The sequence below is a fragment of the Esox lucius genome, chromosome 16 (genome assembly GCF_011004845.1).
Source record: "Esox lucius isolate fEsoLuc1 chromosome 16, fEsoLuc1.pri, whole genome shotgun sequence".
NCBI classification, from domain to species: domain Eukaryota; kingdom Metazoa; phylum Chordata; class Actinopteri; order Esociformes; family Esocidae; genus Esox; species Esox lucius.
The window spans coordinates 32,444,670-32,467,668 of NC_047584.1; the positions used below are offsets into that span (position 1 = coordinate 32,444,670).

Consider the following 22,999-nt stretch of genomic DNA (forward strand, 5'->3'; position numbering starts at 1 on the left):
TGAAAATGTAAGGCCAAATACACATGAAAGTAGCTGCCCTGCTATTTTTAACCTTTTCCTTGTCTATTTTTTCCTGGCTACCCAAAAGGTTTGCTCCCGCCAAACGCTACGCCACACCCACCAACGTTAGTATCTTCTCTGCAAAGCATCTGGGTACCTCCAAATTGCAAAACCTATCAAAATGTTGATATGGGGCCCAATAACCAATGGGTTGGCAAACATGGTTCTCCCACAACCGCACACATTTTCTTCCTGATGTTGGAGTTTCCTTGACCATTCAAGTTGCAGGTCGCCCAGGACAGTGCACGAAACACATGCGCTCAGCTTCCCTGACACATTACTCTCGACAGAGACCAGCAAAAACGTGTAGATAAGTGTAGCACTCTACATCCAAACACTACTGCTCTGAAACCAGGCCTTTCTATTACACATCTAAACAAGACCCGTTTTCAGTCGAATGAGTTGTTAGGTAGCCTGTACAACAAAAGCAGTTGCATTCAGTCCTAACACAAGGATGTCCCCCTGGCCCTGGTCAATGAAGGTACCCTGTCCTAAGCTTGTAGGCCATTTGTTTTAAGAGAATATTCTAATGCAATTGCATTTGGTTTATATGCCCTGTTGGGCTGAATAGCCTACCTAGGGCTTTTTCAGTCCAACATGATTAACTAGTATTAATGAAAGTACACAACAGCTGGCATTAACATGTAAGTATATTTCCAATTAGTCGTAGAGTTGCACGCAGCAAGACTATGCAAACTTGGATGACGCAAACTACTGTTTTACCGGTCTTCCATCCAGGATAGGAGGACAAGGTTTTTTCTCTGAGGTTTTTGACCTGATTGTATGCGGAAACACCTCTTAAAACCCTCCACCGTTTCAGGGCTGAGCGTCTCAGGCTCTGCACACTTCTGAAATGCATCCTACCTGGTGACGTGGAAGAGATCTTTGTCTGCTCTACAGGCTCCCATTCCTGGGGTTCCCCAGGGCTTGTTTCTGGGCCCTCTCCTATCCTCTCTAGGTCCCTAAGCTCCGTCATATCCTCATGTGGTCTCTTATCTCGATTATGCAGATGACAGAACTACTTTCCTCTTTCCCCCCTTCTGACAATCAGGTGGCAGCACACATTCTGGTACGGCTGGCTGACATCTCTGCTTGAAGGTCAGCCCACCGCCTCGAGCTCAACCTCAGCACGTCAAGGCTGACGTTCATCAGGTGTGAGGCCTGTCCGCTCCCAGACCTCTCCCTCATGATTGCCAAATCCATGGTTTTCCCCTCCAAAATTTAAAACATCAAGGCGAGGATTCAGTGCTGCAGACTAACGGCCTGAGTGGAGCAGGTACAAATCCAGGCCCAGCTCAAACACTGTAACCCAATCAAAGGTCTTTGTTCTGCCATCTGTGGTCTCCCGGGCTTCGCACCCCTATGGGAAGGTAGGTCCAGTATTGCCCGGCTCTTCTCTGTTCTGGCATCCCAACTATAGAACCTGATTACCCTTTGTTTCTTTAGTATTTCATTAGGATTCCTATGACACCTGCCTAAGAGGCAACTACTCTATGGGGTCCAAATAGAAATAAAAACAGCACAATACGTTCATATTTAAATAGTAATAAAATACACAGACCAGTAGGGCCAGACAAATACAAAACAAATAAAAACGTACATAATGAATGAAAATCTCTGTGTTTCTTATCTGTAACTAGGACAGGGGGGTCATCGTCCCTTTTCTTAATTTGATAACTATCACCCAGGTATTCACTATATTAAACCCACAGGACTTTAAAGTGAAGGATTTCAACAACCGTGTCTCTGTCACAAATAATCATGCTTGGTAACTCCATTATTCACTTGGAAAGAAAACACATTAACAGTTAACCGACTGATAAAAACTGGAAAATTGCTGGAGTTCTATTTATTATTCTAAATACTGCACAGTTTAAACATATGCTCTTTAACCCACCCTCTCTGACATACATGTAAATATTACAGAATACTGTACATTTTGAGTGCCTTCCACTATATTTACATGTTCATTTTATTACATTTTATTTTTATCGCCTTCCTCTATATTTATATTCTTGTTATGTATTATTTCTCAATATTTTCTCATTGTAGATAAATTAACATTCAATGGAGTATGCTCTTCAGTGTAACCTAAAGACTTGCTTACGAAATGTGTCCGTTTTAACCTTTTACCCTACAAAAATATTTATTTTTATTTTATATTTTAAACTTTTATTTATACAGAAAAAAGGAGCTGAAACCAAGGTCTAATATTTAAATAAATAATATAGTGATAAGAACAAAAAACTAAATATTTAATGGTTTCAGAGAGTGCAGGTTTCCTTTATCAGTAGATGCATTTTGAACATTAAAGTTTTTAAATCAATATATATTGAACAAAATTCTACTATTTCAAAGATTTTAGGAAATGTATACATTGAAATAAGTTGACTATTTTATAATCTATGGATTTTACATAACTGGGAATACAGTGCTAGTGGGAATGAAACATTTTGGGATATTTTATATTACCTCTTGAAACATGGAACCAACATGTTGCATTTATCTTTTGTTCAGTGTACTTTCACATGCTAGTCTGGTCAGAGGAATACTAATTTGTGTTATTTCAACCCAGTCAATCATAGCAAGATCTAAACAAAAATCATTATTTTTCTAAGGTGTTTTTAATCTAGGATGAAATCACAAGCTCATACAGCAGTCCAGTGTTCCACTAGTTGTGCTGGGTGTGTTTTCTCCCTTTCCTACCAGTTACAAGGGCTGGGATTTCGGCTTAAATATTCAAAATGGCGGACGGAGGAGCAGCGAGTCAAGATGAGAGTTCAGGACCAGGTAATCATTACAGCATTTTACATATTCATACTTATATTCAAACTCTCTTTCTCTCAAGCCATGTTGCACGGACGAAAATAGACAACAAGATGATTTGGCCCCAATGTTGCCGTTTTCTCCATTATTTGATTTTATTCACAGCTAGCGGATATTTGACAGAGGGGAAAACGGGCTATTGCAGTGCGACGGCAAATTAGAGGAAAAAAAACATAGCTACCTCCCTTTGTGCGATTAGACCGCTGTACGCCGCTACATATTCATACTCCCGTCTACAAATGCGATTTAGCATATTTTATTAGTAATCGGCAACTTGACTGTAGTTTTTATACATACCATATTCATATACTGTACTGTTCAAATACTGTACTGTGGCTAGCTTGATGAGGTGGCTAGTTTGTCTGCTAAAGCCTGGCAGGTCGGCTTTGTGTTGATGCTTATTGTGGCGTGAACCTTCTTGGGGGTTTGGATATTCATTTTCTACCAACAGCTAGCGGCCGCGCATTTTACTTTATACTCGTATTTACAGTGGCATAAATGGACTGACGAGAAGCTATTTCTTGGTGTCGGTGGGCTTAGCGCAGCCTGATTTTATATGCCTATTCTTCCCAGCCTTTGTGGTCGATGCAGGCGTTGTAGCCTGTTGTGTTATTCATGTGGGCCTGTCCGGCCATAGACAATGCGGAGTTCAGCATATTCATCAACTATCATTTTGTTTTTGACGCAAAATATGTCCAGTTTTATCTGGCAGGATTTAGCCAGATATGGCCAAATGTCACCAGTATAAGGCCTACAAACCGTGGGCCTACTATTATGTTATTATGTTAACTGTAGTGTAACAGTTCTTTTTTTAATCCTGGGTTTAAAAAAAAATACGAATCTATGAATCTGCCCATGTTCTGCACCTGGCTGGTGAGAGAACAAGTTTCACTGCCGAAACCTTATTATCTATATAAACGTTATTCTTAAGTCAATAGATGAAAAGCGATTATACTCGAGCATCCGTATTGTTGAGTATATTTCATTCTAGGACGTATTTGGTTGTGTGTGGCTAATGCGTTTTAGCCTTATTTACGTTTTTTTCCCCTCCTCGACCATAACAGTCAGTGAAAATGACAAGCTAACCATTATTTAAAGGCTACATCTGCCTCCAAAAATCGAACTAAACATGCACCGTAAAAATGCGAAAAAGACTTCTCCAAATAACACAGAAAACTGATACAAGTTTTTCTCTTTGGAAGCCGCCATTGTCTTTACATTTGCTCCAGTCTTTGAAGTTTTGTAGCGGTGTCCGTCTTGACTTGAGTATTGTTTGTGTGCGCCTCTGTGTGGGTGGTGTTTGTTTACGTAGACTGAATATATTAAAAGCTTCATTAGAATGCCTAATTCGGGGAGGTTTCCTATATTTAAAAACGGCACCGCGTTATTCCCCGCCTCTCTTGTTTTGAATGATTATCGTCTTCAGCATCTGTTTTGAATGCCTTTTTTAGCGATCCGTGTCCGCGAGGCCTACCTGTGCCACTTCTTTCGGGGGAGGGTTAGTGAGGCCCCATTTCCGTAACAGCGAGGGGCACTAGAGCGAAAGCACAATCTATTCATGTTCTCGGTCTCATTTTGATGAAAGGGCAGGCAGCGACGTCCAACCCTGTTCTTTTCTAATCATACCACTGAGAACTCTGACAACACTGTAGCCTAAAACCCGTTAGCTCTTAATGTTATTTCTTTCACCAGCTTTTATGAAGACTAGTTTCCAGCCAACAAACATATTTTACAGAAGTTTTGTGAACCAGGATTATTTCTGCAGGTTCGGCGAAGTGTACGTGTCCACGTTTTAGTTGTAGGCTATATCCCGGTAACGTGTCTAAGAGAACTCTATTGCTGTGTTGTGAAACCAGGCTATCGCTTTCATGGCACAACAACGTTCACTTAGAACAAAAGCTACTTTTTAGGGGTCAGAAAAGGTGAGAGATTATCGCTCTCCCTCGCTTCCTCACAGTTCTATAACCCCCCCACCTCCTTTTCCATCCTGTGAGTTCCGAGCATGAATATTCATAGCTGTAAACATGGCTGTCGTGAATAATGCATAATGTTCAGTAATAGATGCGAGGCATATGAAGTGCATACAGACAAGCTGTTGTTGAGAGTGGGAGTTGGAGAATATCACGTCAGCCTGCTGTACATGGCTAGGTAGATAGTGGGGCACTAGATTGACACAGTAAAGTTAACCCTTTTAGTGATGGGTTGATCTGGTGGTGCCACCCTAGGGACGCACATTTCTGAGGGTTGGCGGTTCAATTCCCTGTTCAGACCCTTGCTATGTCCTTGTCTCCCCATTGACGTTTCCAACCCTGTTTCTGTTAATACAGTTTTGAAAATGTTGTTATAAACGTTTATAAAAATGTAGTAAAAGTACAGTTGGTAAGATACTCTCTTGTCCATATTGATGTACGCAGGTGAGAGCATACATTTTCACTCCTTTTTCATAGTGGTCCCCTGTGGGAATCGAACCCACAACTCTGGTGCTGCAAGTTCCATGTTCTACCAACTGAGCTGCTCAGAAAAGCTACCATAGGGTGCAGAAGTCCAGTGTTTAATATATCATATCTATATGTCACATTTCTTGGGGGAATATCAACTGTTAGCAGGATTGCTCATTGCTTAGCTGGGTTACGCTAATATAGACACTGACACGTGTCACCTGTAGTGTTTTGTGTCTGAAAAGCACCCTTCACTCGAGAGACAGTCCAGACATCACCCGAAGACAGAGAAACGCTGGTTGATACCGCTTTCATGGCACCGGATCTTTTGTGGCAGGCCCAGTTCGTGAACGGGGCGAGAATCTCAAGGCTCAGATTTGAGATTCTGTCAAAGCTTGTGTAGAACTGTGAGCACAAGTAGGCACTGGATTTGTGTTTAATCATTAATTGTTGCCAAGCCTGTTTGCTCGTGGAATAAGCGGAAGGCAGAGAGGGCTTTGGTCGAGGGTTTTTTCCAAGTTAGATGACTTTGCTCCCTTCGCACAGTGGGAATCACAATTGTCAACGCAATTTCTCTCAAAATTAAAATGGAATGTGACTTTTGCAAGGAATGTGCCAAGATATGACATCCACGCCTCTGTGGTTTTCCGTTGTGCTTTGTTACATGCTTGTTACACGGTAGTCCCTGTAGCGTGTAGCATCTGTAGATGTTATTCATTATTCATTTACATTGCCGGTCGTAACATGTGTAACACGAGAAATCGGTGGCATAGTACATGGTTGGAGGACATGACAGTTTTGGCTCATGAGTGCCACATTTGACAGAACCATTCCAACATCTCCACAATGCCTGTTCAGTTCAGACACGGTTACTGTGTTTGTCAGTACTGTGTTAACAGACTAGCTGACTCCTTAACTCAGCAACATAGTGTTAATGGGTTCTTAGTTGGAACACCTGGTTTACTGAAGAAGAAAAAAACTATGGGATATCCGTGTAAAAAGTTGTGGTGCACATTTTCATCTTTTGTCCTCTTACTTCTGATTTGTTTCTCATGCAAGAGGGCAGGCAGATGACATCCAAAAGTTACCATCAGACCAACTCCATAAAGTTTGCATTTGTTTATTGTTTTTAAAAACGGTTGTACTTTGTGTGCTTGGGATATCACTTTTCAGCTGAAAAAGTTAATAACATCACTGGACAACTTCTTTAAATGTCAGTGGAATTATATGCATATCATTGTGTGCTTGCTATGCCTTACATCACGTCTCTGTTTGCATTAGCTGTTCCGCTATATTCACTCAGTGCTAATGAGTTACCTATTTAAAATTCTCTCTGCTAAAATATTTGCATAATGCATTGTTCGCTCCACAGTTGTGTTTTGCCAGCCACCCAACCTAGCAACTGTGGTTTAAATAAAGTGCATTTCTCCTAAGGCCTACTCATAATGTGTGTTTTAAACAGGCAGTATTATTACTGTCGGTTACTGTGGTTTACTGTCGGCTGGTGTGGTTTACTGTCGGTTGGTGAGGTTTTTCCTGTTGGCTAGTGTGATTTAATGTCGGCTGGTGTGATTTAATGTCGGCTGGTGTGATTTAATGTCGGCTGGTGTGGTTTACTGTCGGCTGGTGTGGGTTTACTGTCGGTTGGTGAGGTTTTTCTGTCGGCTGGTGTGGTTTACTTTCGGCTGGTGTGATTTAATGTCGGCTGGTGTGGTTTACTGTCAAGCTGGTGTGGTTTACTGTCGGCTGGTGTGGTTTACTGTCGGCTGGTGTGGTTTACTGTCGGCTGGTGTGGTTTACTGTCGGCTGGTGTGGTTTACTGTCGGCTGGTGTGGTTTACTGTCGGCTGGTGTGGTTTACTGTCGGCTGGTGTGGTTTAATGTCAAGCTGGTGTAATGTACGAAAGTGGTTCATATAAAGGGAGATGGGTGCTGTTCTGTTCTGCAAGGTTTGTTTATTCAGATAACGCCCCAATACTGAACCTTAACCAAATGTTTTAACTGTTTCAAAGATGTAATTCTCTTTCAAGTCATTTGTAGGTGGTGACCTGATATGGTATTTTGGTTCAGAAAGAGTTAGTAGTTGAGACATACTTGCTTTGGCAATGGAGAAGTGGGTGCAACTGTCATGTCCAAACTCTAATATTGTGTTGACACCACAGCCCGTCTGTCAGTCTGGCGTCTGCCTGTCCGCTACATTAACTTTCGAGGCATGTTCTTCAATGCTAAATAAAAAGAAAAGTGAGGGGGACCCTCTGAATATGAACGTCGAGCCTAATGGAATGTAAAGCTAATCTAAATATGCTAATCTTAACACGCATCGTAAACATCGCCGATAGTACCCCTTTGGCCCCCCCCCTCTAGTTTTTTCTCTCCAGCGTGGAATGCCACATCCATGGGGGGTCCGGCAGTAATGACGGGCTCGTGGTGGATTATTGTGGAGTTATTTATTTCCGATTGAATGCCCCACTCCCCACCCCGCCGTCGGTCTCATTTATGGCCGGGTCAACGTGACTCCTGGCAGAATTTGGGAGCGACCGTCTGAGATGTTCTGTCAGTTAATTGTGCCTGCCACCTCTCCGTGCCCTCCACGCCAACGTGCCCTCCGTGCCAACATGCCCTGAGCCACTGGTAGTGGGTGTCGCACAGGATTCTGGGAAGTTGTTTGCTCCTGCTTTTACCTGGCGCTCTTAGCTAATTACTCTGCTCCCTGCATTCTGTTGTTAATTGGGCTTGTGCCGCTCCCCCCACAGACGATGCTCGGTGTATTGTTCGAGCCAGTCTCTCTCGCTTTTTAATTCTCCTCCTTCAATTCCCCTGTTTATCATCCTCCAAAAAGCCATCCAATTAATATGGTAATGAGATGATAAATATTTATGGGGCTTTTAAATTATGCAGAAAGCTTTCAGAGCCCGGTGTGAAACGAGTCTTTTTCGCAGGACTTCAAAGGCTTGCATTGCTAACGAGGCAGCGCCTGATTTGCATATGGCTTTAATCAGCTGAATACTGATTATACTTTCATTATGGAGGGGTGGGGGGGGGGCAGGCAGCTGCACTCGTCTCAGTTTTCTTCCAGAAAGAGAGAACTTTTTCAGTAGTCGTGACAATTTCTGACACGCACAAGTGGGACGGAGGCAGGGGGAGGGAAAAAAAGGGGGAGGGAACAGGAGGGAGACATTTGACAAAAAAGAGAGAGAGCAAGTGAGAGTTAGCGAGAGCTATTAGTCTCAGCCCTTTTGGCTTTGGTGGAGTGTTGAGTTGGTGAGTCAGTGTTCTGTGGTGGAGTGTTCATCAGTGTGCCAGTCCTTCTCTGGCTGTGCACTTGCCATTTCCTTTTGTCATTTAGCAGACGCTCTCCCCCCGAGCGACTTACAGGAGCAATTAGGGTTATTTGCTTTACTTAAGGGCACATTGACAGATATCTCAGCTTGTGAGCTTGGGGGTTTGAACCGTCAGCCTTTCGGGGTCTGTCACTGGTAGACTCCCTGCCGTTTCGGTTGTACTGGACTGCTGAGTAGGGACAGGGGAGACGTGGAAGGGGCAGTGTGTCGACCGGACAGCCTGACGAAGGGTCTGTCCGGCGCGACCGCCTCATCGGATGCCACCACCTTTTGCAGCCATGCTGAAAGACACGGGTGCAACCGACATTGGTGAGTCGTGGGGTCCTGTTTGGGTATGTGTGTCTGAGGACTGTCAAAGACAAAACTGGGGCGAATGTTGTTCTGCTGAGCTTTTGTGAATTCACACGCTCAAAAGTTGCTCCTATTTGCCATCATGTTGGGTGATGAAGATGATTGTCACCATGTTGAATGTCGCTTTGTAATTGTTTCATTTTCACCTGGTGTACATTTTATTTGTCTGGTACGGTTCTGAAAAATACACTGCATATAGACTCCAGGTAGATGTTGTTAGTCTGGCCTCTTAGAAAACACTATTGGATGTCTAATGCCATAGCAGGGCATATGACCTCTGATCTCCGTGAGGTGAACCCTTTAGGGTCTGTTTTGTGATTGGACGGCCGGGCGTTGCGTTAAAGAGAGTCAATGAAAGCCTAGTGAATGTCTTCATCTCTCTCTGCCTGTCTGTCTGTCTGTCTGTCTGTCTGCCTTTTCCAGATTCTAGAATGAATGATCCGTCAGAATCTAGGAAAAGTGCGATGGAGAGTCAGAGTGGGGATGGAAACACAGGTGAGTTGGCCTGCCTGCTGTGACCAGTTGCTGCCACGCCATTCCGGTCTCCTACCTGGGGCCCGTTCAACCATCGGAAACATGAACCAAAAAAATATTAGAAAGTTTTGGTAATGGCCTTCTTGTTTTTGAAAACGTACGGTCCTGTTTAATGTCTTCCGAACACTCCCCAGGTCTGCTTTTCCGCTCATTGATGTGTTCCACCGTGTGTGTGTGTTTTTAGCTAGGTTTAGATTCTCTACATGACAGATACACGTGAAAGAAAGTGAGAACCAGTAAAAGATTCAGTTAATGCGCTGCCATCACATGCAGCCAGCTCCATAGATATGGAGCCACCAGCGACCCGAAAGGCCCACATGTACAGTTGTAGCTCAGACTATTTGCGGGGTGGTGATTGAGAAATGGAGAAAGAGGTTCAGGGGAGGTTAATTGGGTTGTTTTTGTGATGCCGCGGTATTAATCAGAGGCTACTTTAGTGTCTGTATAATATGTGTTTGTGTGTGTTTGAGAGATAGAGGAGAGTGAGAGTTTTTCTAATAACCTAATCACGTTTTTAAATTCTCAGGTGTGCAAACAAATGGATTGGATTTTCAGAGGCAGACGGTTCAAGCCACGAACGCAATCACCAATGCACAAGCACAGGCACTTCTCCAACAGGTAACTCCCTCCCCCTGAAACGCACAGGCGCTTCTCCAACAGGTAACTCCCTCCCTCTGAAACAGACACACGTTCGTTGCATCAACCAGCAGAAAGTGAGAGCGAGACTGCTTGTTTTTATTTTTAACCAGTCTGGTTAAAGAACTTTGGGGGCGTTTGTGGCACCTACCCAAGATGGCAGAGGGCAGTGGGCATGAGGAGTGGGATTGGGACAGAGGCATGCCAGCAGATCAGACACACAAGCACATACACGCGCGCACACACAAGAACAGTATATTTAAATGAGCTAGGCGCTCTCGGTATTGCCTGGCAACAAGGAAGATTAATCAACCCAGTATGCTAACTAGCTGCTCTGCGGTTGCTCGGTAACAGATGGCTGAGAATATGCAAATCTATGCAGAATTTACATGTGCTGCACACGTTTTTCTTTTTCTTTTTAATTAACTTCTCTGCTCACTCACCCTTTCCTCTTGCCTGCCTTCCCTCTTTCATCTCTCTCTCTTTTCTGTGGGCTACAGTGCATTTCAAACAGTCTCCTCCTCTTTCTTTTCTCATGTAGATCATTTGCTGTTAATACAATACCTTCAATATGCTACCTGTTACTAAAACCCTGTGTTGAAGGTTGCTCCCTGTGTGTGTCTGCATGTTAGGGGATTTGGGGACTTCTGATTCCACCTTTAGGAAAGCAATCTGCTTATATTTGGTTGTTGGTAGCATAACAACTGATACTGTTTCTAGAAATTGTACTCCAAATGATTAACATCTAGTGCAAATCATGATTTGACTAAATATTTCAATTAATGTTCCCCAGTTAATTATTTTTTAAATTATTTTTATATTGCATGCTAATCCTTTCACAGCGTTTGAGTTAAAGACACTGTTCAAACTATAAAACATTCAGTGTATTCTAGACCAAGTTGCCTGCCAACAACCGTTTCATATCTTTCGTACTTTTTAAATATTTAAGTTTGATTACAAATTGACTTGAATGGGTGTTTTTTTTATAGGATTTACTTGTTGACTTTAATGGAATAACAATACCTCTTTCACTTCAAGCAATCAAGATAGAGACCAAACCAACTTCAGTTCACCATATTTGGGATGCCAACTTAACATGCTTAAAAAAAATTATAATATCACAACACACATTTGCATATTAACTTATCCTAAAATAGTATTTCTCTAAACTTTCTATCTAGAGAGACCAGACCTACTTTGTTGCACTTTTTTTGGATATCTCAACTCAAAATGCTTAAATGCGTGTCAACTATCACTACATGCATTTGAATACATTTGCATAATTAGCATTGATTACCGTCTTACAGTATCTTTTGACACATCGAGCTAGAAACATTATCCTTTTTTTTCTCTACCTTGACTTCTCTTCTATTGAAATGTAAAGTCAGAAAAATTCTTCCACTATCACCTACAACATACTTTGGAAGCATTAAAACACTAGTAACTTGTAAAATATGGTTTACCATCTTTTGTAGCCTACTTCTTGAAGAAGTGGCCCTGTTCACACTAACAGGTTATTGTGATGACATTTCAATATAAACAACATTTACCTAATATGTAAATACAGTTTTCTATTTACATTTCCCACATTAATTTATCGCAAAAACAAAGGATGTTGATGCTACAAGACATGCATCTGCAGCACCTTGTAAAATATTTTCAGCACAAGGGCTAATAAGTTGTCCACAGACGTCGCTAGGATCACAATACATTCAGGGCTGAGCCTGCCCCACCCGGGACTGAAAGTGCAGGGGTTTGCATGTGGAAGATTGTACATTCAAGACGGCATACACGTCTACATTGTACATAATGCGCGATCAGAATTATAGATGAATAGATCAGGATGCTATTTTGTATTATTATAATTTTTTGTTCCATTTGAGATCCGGGGCTATTCATAAAAGAAATGGGGCTATAGCCCCGGACGCTCAGGGCTAACGACACCACTGGTTGTCCAGCTTGCTAGTTTAGTTCATTATAGATTTTGTTAATTTCATTGAACTGGAGTTTTATTTCAGTTGGCGATAGTCTTATGGATTACTAAATCACTCCTATGAATATGGTCGTTTCTGGTTGTTTTTTCAGGGTTGTACAAAGTTAAATCCATTTATCCAGCTATCCCAAATGTAACACTCACAACATTCTGTAATAGATTTTTCAAATTAAAAACTGATTTGACATGTCATTGGGCATGTTCATTGGGCATGTTCATTTTGAGATGCAAGGACCCAGTCAGCAGGTTACATAGCTCTTTGTGAACCAATATGAAGGTAAAACGGCAACATAGGTTTTTTTAATAGTTCTAAATAAGGTTAGACCCTTGTATTTGCAAACCTGAAATTACTTTTGTAGTTGTATAAATATATTTGCAATATTGTAACTGTCTTGATATTAGGATTCATGCAACTCATTAATAACACTTGCCAATGTATAAATACTGACACTCCGAGTTCTGTCACAAAAATTTTGCTAGAAGTGTGACAAAATAATTTTTGTAGATCAGTCTGTTGTAGTATGTTTCACAGCGTTTGCAAGCGGAGATATCCATGAGGATTCTGATTGGCTCGCCATAGCTTGTCTGGCCAATGGCATGGTCGGCTTCCCCTACCCGCTCGTACCTCAGTTGTTGATACTATACCAAATCTTTTATCAGTTCGTTTAACGTAAAAATGCATTTGAAAACTACGAAAAACCGTTTTGAATGATAACAATATTAACGTTATAGGAGTAATAACGAGCTAAATTACTACAACGGAAAAATTGTAATTAGCTAGAAATTGACATGGCAAGTCACCTACTGAGACTTTACTGTGTTCTCTGGAGCAGAAATTCCTATAGATGGATCAAATTAAGACTAACCTTTTGCCAAACTTACACATTACACAAATTCGTTGAAGAAATTGTGTTGAGCAAACATATTAAATGATAAACAAAAATACATGTTATGATTTGAACCATATTAAACTGGAATGTATACGCCCAAACTAGTCTAACAAATAGTATTAATCATGCAACGTGAATTTCTATTATTCCCGTGGTAAATAGATAGTATCCAGGCAAAACGGTAGAACACATGTAGGTTCCTTGCTAGTTGCTACGTTTACATTCGAGTAATTTAACTAGTAGACTCCAGTAAAACTTGGTGCATTGGTTTAGCTAGGTGGAAAAATAATCTAAAAGGTTTGTTATCCTATCCTATATTATATTTTTTGGTTAGAAGGTGAAATTGAGTTGCGTTCAGTTCATTGGTCAGAAAAATCTATGGCCTGCCAATGAGTCCTCATGTGTATCTCCGCCTGCAAACACTGTGAAACGTACTACCGCAGACTGTGATTTACACATAAAAATAATTTGCAAATTATGCAAATTTTTATACATCCACAAAAGTAATTCCAAGTGTACAAAATTTTTACAACAAAAACGTATGTCACTGTTTTACCTCCATAAACCTAAAGCACTTTTTAGTTTTCACAGTCATGAAAGGTAGCATGCTAGCGAACGAGTAGCTGGCTCAGCTACATCTTACTTCATATTAAACATAATAATAAGGTTTGGGATACTGCTAACCAGTGCATAACCTGGATAAAATCTAATATTTTCTACCAAAAGAAGCTAAATAGCTGTTGTTGCTAGGAAAGTAACTACCTAGATGAGATTACTTTAATTAGCGGTGGCCCCTGCGCCAGTCGAGACTGTGAGTGTGACACACAATTTGCACAGAATGCTAGCTAAGCTAACTAGCTACCTTGCTGGCTAGACAATGGCTAAGCGAATTAATAGAGCGCCCTCTTCAAGCTGCCACCTAATAACAATAACAAAATTGTATGTATGGTCAAGGATATCCTATATTTACATTATCCTGCGTGAGGTTATCCTGTTCAAGGTTAAGATGATCGCATATGTTAGACTGCCAATGTTATTACGTACAAGGTTATCGATGCAAAAGGTTGTCCTATATAATATCATATTTAAAGTAATCTGTGTACTCTGTCCCGAGTCCAAGTCAGAAGACTCAGGTGCAACTCTGACCACCGTCCAGCTCATGCTGGCTTGTTGGGGACAGATAGCTGGAGTAAGTGGCTTGTTGTCAGTCTCCCTGTCTGTAAAGAGGTGGATCCAAATATTTTCCTCGTCTCCTCTCGCTTTTCTGCACTGATCGGAAAAGAACAGGACATGCACTGAACTGAGGGCAGAATAAAACTAGACATACATTTTTTTTGTATGCTATATTAAATATTAAAATGACTGGAGAATCAACCAAATCTATTGGAGTTGAACGTTAATAATTTTTTCAGGAGACATCGAACAGAAAGAATCAGTGTTTCCTGAAACTCCCTGTAGATGCGATGTACATGCTTGTGTGTTGGTGTTTGTATTTGTGAGCGTGGTGACTACTTTCGTCAGGCTGATGGTTATTAGTTTTGCAGGTTCTTAATGTCACTAAAAGCTGAAAACCGGAAGAATCTGCCACCTATATAGGGTTAGTAAATCAGAGAGAAATTGATTCACAGTTCTAAGGCCAAGTGGAGATTAAAGAGAGGAGACCCACATAAACATAGTGCTGTTATGTCCAAAAAACCTTTACGTAAGTGATGCACATGAAAAATGGATCGGAAAATGTACTTACCATATTCATTCTACATTGGTGTGGACGGAGTGGACTGTTTGAAGGCACAGGGACGCATTTGTGTTTGTGCCACATCCATGACCATTCACATCCACGACCATTCACATTTATGACCGTTCACATCCACGACCATTCACATCCACGACCGTTCACATCCACGACCGTTCACATCCACGACCGTTCACATCCACGACCATTCACATCCACGACCATTCACATCCACGACCATTCACATCCACGACCATTCACATCCACGACCATTCGGGCAAGGTGATCTCAGGCTTCAGAAAGCCTCTGGCCGTGGCACCTTCATCCAGTACGGGGGAGGGGCCTCCCAAAACATCCTCTGTCCAATCGCACTGGTCCCTCCCCGCCTCCATCCGTTGGCCCTTGGGCCCTCAATCGCGGCGTGACGTGTACTGTACCTTGACAGTAATTTGACCTTTGACCAGAATGGAAAGCAGATTTTATCATTTTTTAACAACTGTGTCTCTGCCCCCCCCTCCCGTTTCTCTTTGCCCCCATCCTCTTGCTGTCCCCCCCCCCCCCTCCAGTTGACCCTGACTCCGGCCCAGCAGCAGTTGTTGTTGCAACAGGCCCAGGCGCAGCTCCTGGCAGCAGCCATGCAGCAGCAGTCGGCCAGCCAGCAGAGCAACGCCGCCGGGGCCAGCATCTCTGCCTCCGCAGCCACGCCCATCACACAGCTGCCCCTGTCCCAGCCCATCCAGATCACCTCTGTAAGAAACACACACACACCCCATTCACTAGTGCTGGACAGAACCTGCAGGGAGACAGAGGGTATTGTGTTGCCCACTCTAGAATGGGTTGTGAATGTAAAACCATCTGTGGAATCCCATGCTGCCACAAAGCAAAACAGCCACAGTGTCATCAACTGAATATGCAGGAATCTCGGAGCTGTAATGTTAACGTCGTTCCCCCTCAGATTCCCTCTGGCTCAACGCATCTCCCCGGCCAGCTAAGTCAGCTGGGATACCCGTACGAGATGGCGACCTTCAACAGTTACCTACCTGTAGTACACCTTTATATCATTGTTACATGAATGACTGAACCTGTATAATCTGCCTGTAAAAGTACAACTGAATAAGACAGTTATGGGATATGATTATGAGTATACTGTTTGCTGTGCAGCTGTTGTCCCTGTGGAAGATCCATGAGAACTTTGTATGACTGGATGCATGTACCTGTAGGACAGAGGGAACTAGTATACCTACCTGTACCAGTAGGACAGAGGCTGCTAGTATACCTACCTGTAGGACAGAGGCAGTTAGTATACCTACCTACCTGTACCTGTAGGACAGAGGCAGCTAGTATACCTACCTACCTGTAGGACAGAGGCAGCTAGTATACCTACCTACCTGTACCTGTAGGACAGAGGCAGCTAGTATACCTACCTACTTGTAGGACAGAGGCTGCTAGTATACCTACCTGTAGCTGTGGGACAGAGGCAGCTAGTATACCTACCTACCTGTAGGACAGAGGCAGCTAGTATACCTACCTACCTGTACCTGTAGGACAGAGGCAGCTAGTATACCTACCTACTTGTAGGACAGAGGCTGCTAGTATACCTACCTGTAGCTGTGGGACAGAGGCAGCTAGTATACCTACCTACCTGTAGGACAGAGGCAGCTAGTATACCTACCTACTTGTAGGACAGAGGCTGCTAGTATACCTACCTGTAGCTGTGGGACAGAGGCCGCTAGTATACCTACCTACCTGTACCTGGACTGTAGTTAGACACTAGTGGCTTTTATTAGGAGTCTGGGAGGTGAGTCATGAACAGTTTTAGAGAATGTTAATAGAGGGGGAGTAATTAGGTTATGATTAGGGAATCATGTTATTGTCAGTATTATCAGTATTGTATTAAGACAGTATTGTCAAAATAATGTCAAAAAAGTTGACAAGCAAGAGAGACTGGTGTGTGTGGGTGCAGGGAGGACGTTTTAGCATTTCACGCATTAAGCCTTTTGTGTCATTGATGCCAGCGAGTCGGCCCGCCACACACCCTCAATACACCCCCCTGCTGTTGGGGAAAAAAGTAGGGGAAACACTGTGTACAGTACAATTTAACTCTAGGACAAAGACTACTAGTATACCTACATCCCTGTACCATTCAACTGTAGGACAAAGGCTACTACTATACCTAACTACCTATACCATTTAACTGCAGGACAAAGGCAATTAGTATACCTACCTACCTGTACGATTTAACTGTAGGACAAAGGCTACTAGTATACCTACCTGTACCATTTAACTGTAGAACAAAGTTTATTCGTATACCTACCTACCTGTACCATTTAACTGTAGGACAAAGGCTATTAGTATACCTACCTACCTGCACCATTTAACTGTAGGACAAAGGCTATTAGTATACCTACCTACCTGTACCATTTAACTCTAGGACAAAGGCTACTAGTATACCTACCTACCTGTACCATTTAACTGTAGGACAAAGCCTACTATTATACCTACCTACCTGTACCATTTAACTGTTGAACTATTCAGTGCATTTGGAAAATATTCAAAACCCTTCACCTTTTTCTTACATATTGTTATTTTACAGTTGTATACTAAAATGGATCAAATTGATTCTGAATACTTTCCAAATGCTCTGTATAAAAATGCAAACATTTTGCCAAACTCTCGTTAACCCCGGAAAACTAAATTAAATAGGAAGCGTGCGTGCTTGTGCGTCAGACTTGTGTCTGTGTGTGCCTGCGGTATTAATGTGCGATCCTCCTGTTGTGTGTGACGACTTTCAGCAGTTACAACAGCTGCAGCAGCAGAACCTGACGATGCCCCAGTTCGTCCTGGTCCAGCCCGGACACCACATCGCCACCCAGCTACAGCCTGGCCAGTTCATCATCTCCCAGACACCGCAGGGCCAACAGAGTATGTACACAATCAAATGAATTTACAAAGCCCTTTTTACATCAGCAGCTGTCACGACACAGAGTATGTACTACACACAAACAAACCGGAAAATGCTGCAAACATTCCTGACTTTTGACCTCTGACCTGTTGTCTGTAACTCTCTGAACAGGTCTCCTGCAAGCCCAGAATCTTCTAACTCAGCTACCTCAAAGCCAAGCCAACCTCCTGCACACTCAGCCAAGCATCACACTTGCAACACAGGTCAGACGTCACTAGATCTTCCCTCCCTGTCTCCTTTCTCAAAGACCTACAGGAGGGGAGGGACTTTTGGGTTTTTAATGCTATGGATTTTGAATAGAAGGTGGGGAGAGCGGACTGAACTAGAGTTGATCAATTGAGATGTACCCAATATAAATTTGTGATTTCCTCAACTCCATTTTTACCCCATTTTCCAACCTTTAGCCAGCGACCCCAACCCGCACGATAGCAGCCACACCCATTCAGTCCCTGTCACACAGCCAGACCCCGCCCAAACGCCTGGACACGCCCAGTCTGGAGGAGCCCAGTGACCTGGAAGAACTAGAACAGTTCGCCAAGACCTTCAAACAGAGACGAATCAAACTGGGCTTTACACAGGTGTGTTGGTGGTAGCAGGTGGTGTCGGCTTTGGTAGGAATTTGTGCATAGTTATACCTCTAACCATCTCTGTCCTCAGGGGGACGTCGGCCTGGCCATGGGCAAGCTGTACGGTAACGACTTCAGCCAGACCACCATCTCCCGCTTTGAGGCCTTGAACCTCAGCTTCAAGAACATGTGCAAGTTGAAGCCGCTGCTGGAGAAATGGCTCAATGACGCAGGTTTGTTCCTAAGCTGACCGAAAGCCCTGTATGTGCTGCCCTGTATGTGCTGCCCTGTATGTGCTGTCCTGCTCTTTACCTCTCTCTCTGTCCCTTGTCACGGTGCTGTTTGTGCAGAGAACCTGTCGTCCGACCAGATCCCGGCCAGCCCCAGCGCCTTGGGCTCCCACGGTCTGGGCATGGAGGGGCTAAACCGCAGGCGCAAGAAGAGGACCAGCATTGAGACCAACATCCGCGTGGCCTTAGAAAAGAGCTTTATAGAGGTGAGCAAAGTTTTGCACCTCCAGCCTCTAACCCTCTGGAAAAGCAACTTTCAGAACAAATTTTGAACTAAAGATTTGAGGCAAATGGTATTTCAGGTTGGGTTGGACGGGTTCTGGATTATAATATCGTCCTGCCTTCCTTGGACACCTAGCAAGCAGAGATGCTGCTGTACACTTTATGCTGACAGTTACTTTCAGTTTACTTTTCCACAGCATCTTAGATTTAAAACGTTTCAAGATATTTACTTAACAAGCTGGGATGGCTGAAAGACAGTGATTTTTGGTATGCAACACATTTATAGATGTCCCCTTTCTCCTCGCACCTCGCCCGCTGACACCCCCCCCCCCCCCTGTAAGACGTGAGACTTCCAGGAGGGGGAAAGCCTTGGAGCTGCACAGGGGGCCACACATTTCACCTCTTTAAGAATTCAACCAAATTTTCATGCTTTGTCAACTGAGCCTCATAGCATTAGCAATTAACTACTAGCAATTAACAAACTCACAGAATCTATCAAAACTACAGGAAAAGCACACAAATGATATTAATACTGTATTATTCTAATAAATGTAAAGTAATACATTTAGAGAAAAACTGTATGGCATTCCTCTGTGTAACCCTTGAACAAATATTCTTGACCAAAAAGAGAGAGCCCCTTAACCTAATTGATTATATCCCCTTTTTCAACATGGTGGGGTTGCAATCTTTTAAATTGTAAAATCAAAATGTGCAAAAAAAAAAGTTTGAGAATCCATTGATCAAATTAACACAATATTCCGTTTCCAGGAAGTAATTCTGTCCCGTGATGAACGTAGCGACCCGTGCTTAAAAGGAATCATTGTTCTTTTGCCCTCTTCAAGCAGAACCAAAAACCTACCTCTGAGGAGATCACCATGATCGCCGACCAGCTCAACATGGAGAAGGAGGTGATTCGGGTGTGGTTCTGTAACCGCCGGCAGAAGGAGAAGAGGATCAACCCCCCCAGTAGTGGCCACAGCAACGTGGGGATGGGAAGCACCCCGATTAAATCCATCTTCAGCCCCACCAGTCCCCTGGTAGGACTCGCACCGAACACACACGATCACATCGCTGTCGTTTCGGTTCGCTTTGACCGCGTTTGAGCCCCCTCCCTGTTGTTCCACGGTTTAGGTGGCCAGTACGGCAAGCCTTCTGACCAGCACCACGCCAACCACGCTGACCGTCAACCCAGGGATGCCCATGAACAGCACCAGTGTCTCGGGCCAGACCTTCACAGGTACAGCGACGGGCCACGGTCATGTAAAATATTTAAAGTAATTCCCAGGCGTCTAACCCCCCCCCCCCCTCCCCCAACCCCTTTTGGTCCTAGGCACGACCGCCAGCGGGGCGACCACGAACACAGCCTCTGTCATCTCCACGACGCCGATGGTCACCACGGTGACCAGCTCCCCGTCGCTGAGCCCCTCCCCCACGGCGCTCCGGTCCACGGCGGTGGAGACGGGCGGAACCCAGGAGCAAGCGGCGGTCACGCAGGCGCCGTCCTCCCTGGCGACCACCCTGGGCACCGGTCAGGTGATGGTTGCCGGACCGGGACTCTCGGCGGCTCTGCAAGGCGCCGCCCAGATGCCCACCAGCGCCAGTTTCGCGGCCATGGCCGGGCTTAACCCGGGGCTGATGGCGTCCTCGCAGTTCAACCCTGGGTGAGTAGGATGGGGATGTTGTAAGCCACGTTGAGGCTTTTTACAATGGTAATAGTAGTAGAACTGTTATGTGCGTATTGCTCCGATTGTCACAATGTCAAGGATTGGTGGAGGTGTAAGAATAATTCGCTCGCTGAGTGAGTTCGACAATGACAGCGTTTCACTGTGTCTGTGGCGCAGGGGGGCCTTGCTGAGCCTGGCCCCGGGGGGTCTGGGCGGGGCTCTGAACCCGGCCATGTTGAGCAACAGCACTCTGGCCACCATTCAAGGTCTGTGGAGCGGCAAGTACAAATGTTTAATTACTCTACACGTCACACACACACACCCTGACCCCACCGCCGCTGCAAAGGCTGGCCGAGCGCGTTAAAACAAGGCCTGTGAGAACCACTAGGAGAATCAACATGTATCGGCCTTACTGACCAACCAGTCATCTCACCCAACAGCTTCCCCACCTGTGTGAAGGTCTAAAATGTTATGGTGCCAAATACTCAGCAGGTCTCTGGCACACTCAGTCTGACAAAGGCCAATTGGTAGTCTGGGGACCAGGTTAGTTTTACATCAGTATCTAAAATTTAGTAATGATTCTACAGCCAGTGGAAAGAGAGGCAAGATAAGTAGACCGTTTTCGGAGCCGGCTAAAGGCCGGGAATTCGTGGTTGGCACATTTCACCCAGACTGTGAATCATAAAGACTTGATGAAACTTCGGTGGAAAAAAAGTTGTTGCTTGTTTGCTACAACTTTTGATTTCATGAATTAAATAGAGCACAAGAAAATCACCAAGCTGGGGTAGATGTAAATAGCTAGCTAACTACATGTAAATGGGTAGCTAGCTACATGTAAATGCCTAGCTAACGACAGGTAACTAGCTAGTTAACGAAAGATAATTAGCTAGCTAACGACAGGTAAATGGTTGGCTAACTACATGTAAAATGGGTAGCTAACTACATGTAAATCTAGAGACTGCGTCCGTACTTATCCATCCAACTGACCTCCGTTGCTCCTCTGATCTCCCCACAGCTCTGGCGTCAGGTGGCACTCTCCCCATAACCTCACTGGACGGGAGTGGCAACCTGCTCTTCGCCAACACCTCGGCCGGCAGCACGCCCAACCTGGTGACCGCGCCGCTCTTCCTGAACCCCCAGAACCTGTCCCTGCTCACCAGCAACCCTGTCAGCCTGGTGTCAGCCGGGACCGCAGGGGGCGGGAGCCTGCAGGTCACAGCCGACCACCAGGTCACCACGACGACAGTCCCAGTCCCCGCCTCCACCGTCACCATGGCATCCAAGGCCCAGTGAAACTCAAATGACACCCTGTGCCCGGTTTGGTGCCCCACTTGTGTTGAAATGTAGCGTATGATATGGTTGGCTGTTGCCATAGTAGGTCACTGTGGGGAATAGGGCTGTTGTTTGGGATTTCACCTTTGGCTGTTGACTCTGCCCATCTCTGGGCGCCCCCTCCCCCGATCCTTACCCCCACCATCATTATTTAATCCTTTTGCTGCCACCAAAAAGAAATCCTCTGCGAAGGGGGTTGGAATTTATTTTATACGTTTTTATTTCTTTTTTCATTTGATCTCTTCCCTTGTACTGCAAAAAGCGACTCCCCGGCTGTTTTTGTTGCCGGATGCGGTGGGTCACACTGGAGGACTGAGGCAGCCATTTTCTTATACAGGATGGCCTTGAACTCTACGGTCCATGCTACTTGTGAACCCTGACCCACGTCTGGGCATATGAAACTACAGAGGGACCAGCCTCCTTTCCTTCTCTTTTTTAAAAGTATATCTCTTCTTTTTCTTTATTCAGAACTTTTTCTTGAAAACCTCTAACCAAAAATGTGTGATTTTACTTTTTATACAGTTTTTTTTTTCTAACAAAATGATTTACTACTAAGTTCACAATTTACATCATCACTAATAGAGGGGTTTGTGCATCTCCCCTGTCTATGGTATATGACTATTTAGTGTCAGAGGCTTTGTTTGACAGGCCCTAGCACAAATCATATCAAAGTTATATTTTATAGTTCTCATTTTAGTTTGTTTTCCCTTGTTTTTATGTGAGTGACTGGTCATGTTCAGAACTTTGTATGTCTAACATCAAGTTGGGCTTCATATATATGACATACATATTACATACATTTTTAATCGTGGTTATAAGGCTTTAAAAACAAGTAATAATAAGAGGCTGACATAACGGTTATCGTTGCTTTAAGGAAAGGGGTTGACCTTGCGTCTCTCTCTGCTTCTGTGTCAGCAGTGCCCCCGAGTGGCTGCTGAGCTTTTGTAAATCATAGTCTAGGAACAGGCCAGCAAGCCGACATGAAATGACGCCGCCTAGAGCTTTAAACTGGTTACGTACACCAACAATCCCTTGCGTGTGGGGTGTTGTCAGAGGGTTGGTGGGGGTGGGTGGGGGGAGGGGTGGTGTTGGTCAGGGTTCCCAGTGCAGGTGTCAGGGGGTGCAGTGATCTTGTGATCGTTACTGCTCATTTAGTTGCATGA

General features: G+C 44.1%; 1 protein-coding gene across 11 annotated transcripts; it reads left to right on the forward strand.

Moving 5' to 3' along the window:
- Positions 1–2,772: 2,772 nt before the first annotated feature.
- pou2f1b (POU class 2 homeobox 1b) lies at positions 2,773–22,893 on the forward strand. 11 transcript variants are annotated; one of them, XM_029113416.2, is made up of 15 exons: positions 2,773–2,850; positions 9,439–9,510; positions 10,076–10,167; positions 15,367–15,549; positions 15,756–15,842; positions 17,593–17,722; positions 17,874–17,965; positions 18,167–18,340; positions 18,420–18,561; positions 18,670–18,824; positions 19,683–19,877; positions 19,972–20,077; positions 20,171–20,501; positions 20,682–20,782; positions 21,520–22,893. In XM_029113416.2, the coding sequence occupies exons 1-15, from the start codon at positions 2,805–2,807 to the stop codon at positions 21,795–21,797; spliced, it is 2,184 nt and encodes a 727-aa protein (XP_028969249.2). In that variant the 5' UTR covers positions 2,773–2,804; the 3' UTR covers positions 21,798–22,893. The 11 variants fall into 11 exon arrangements, with proteins under 11 accessions (XP_028969249.2, XP_028969252.2, XP_028969256.2 ...); XM_029113419.2 differs by lacking the exon at positions 2,773–2,850 and adding an exon at positions 8,514–8,973 and having other exon boundaries at positions 18,679–18,824; positions 19,686–19,877; positions 20,682–20,770; XM_029113423.2 differs by lacking the exon at positions 2,773–2,850 and adding an exon at positions 8,515–8,973 and having other exon boundaries at positions 18,679–18,824; positions 20,682–20,770.
- The last annotated feature ends 106 nt before the right edge of the window (positions 22,894–22,999 follow it).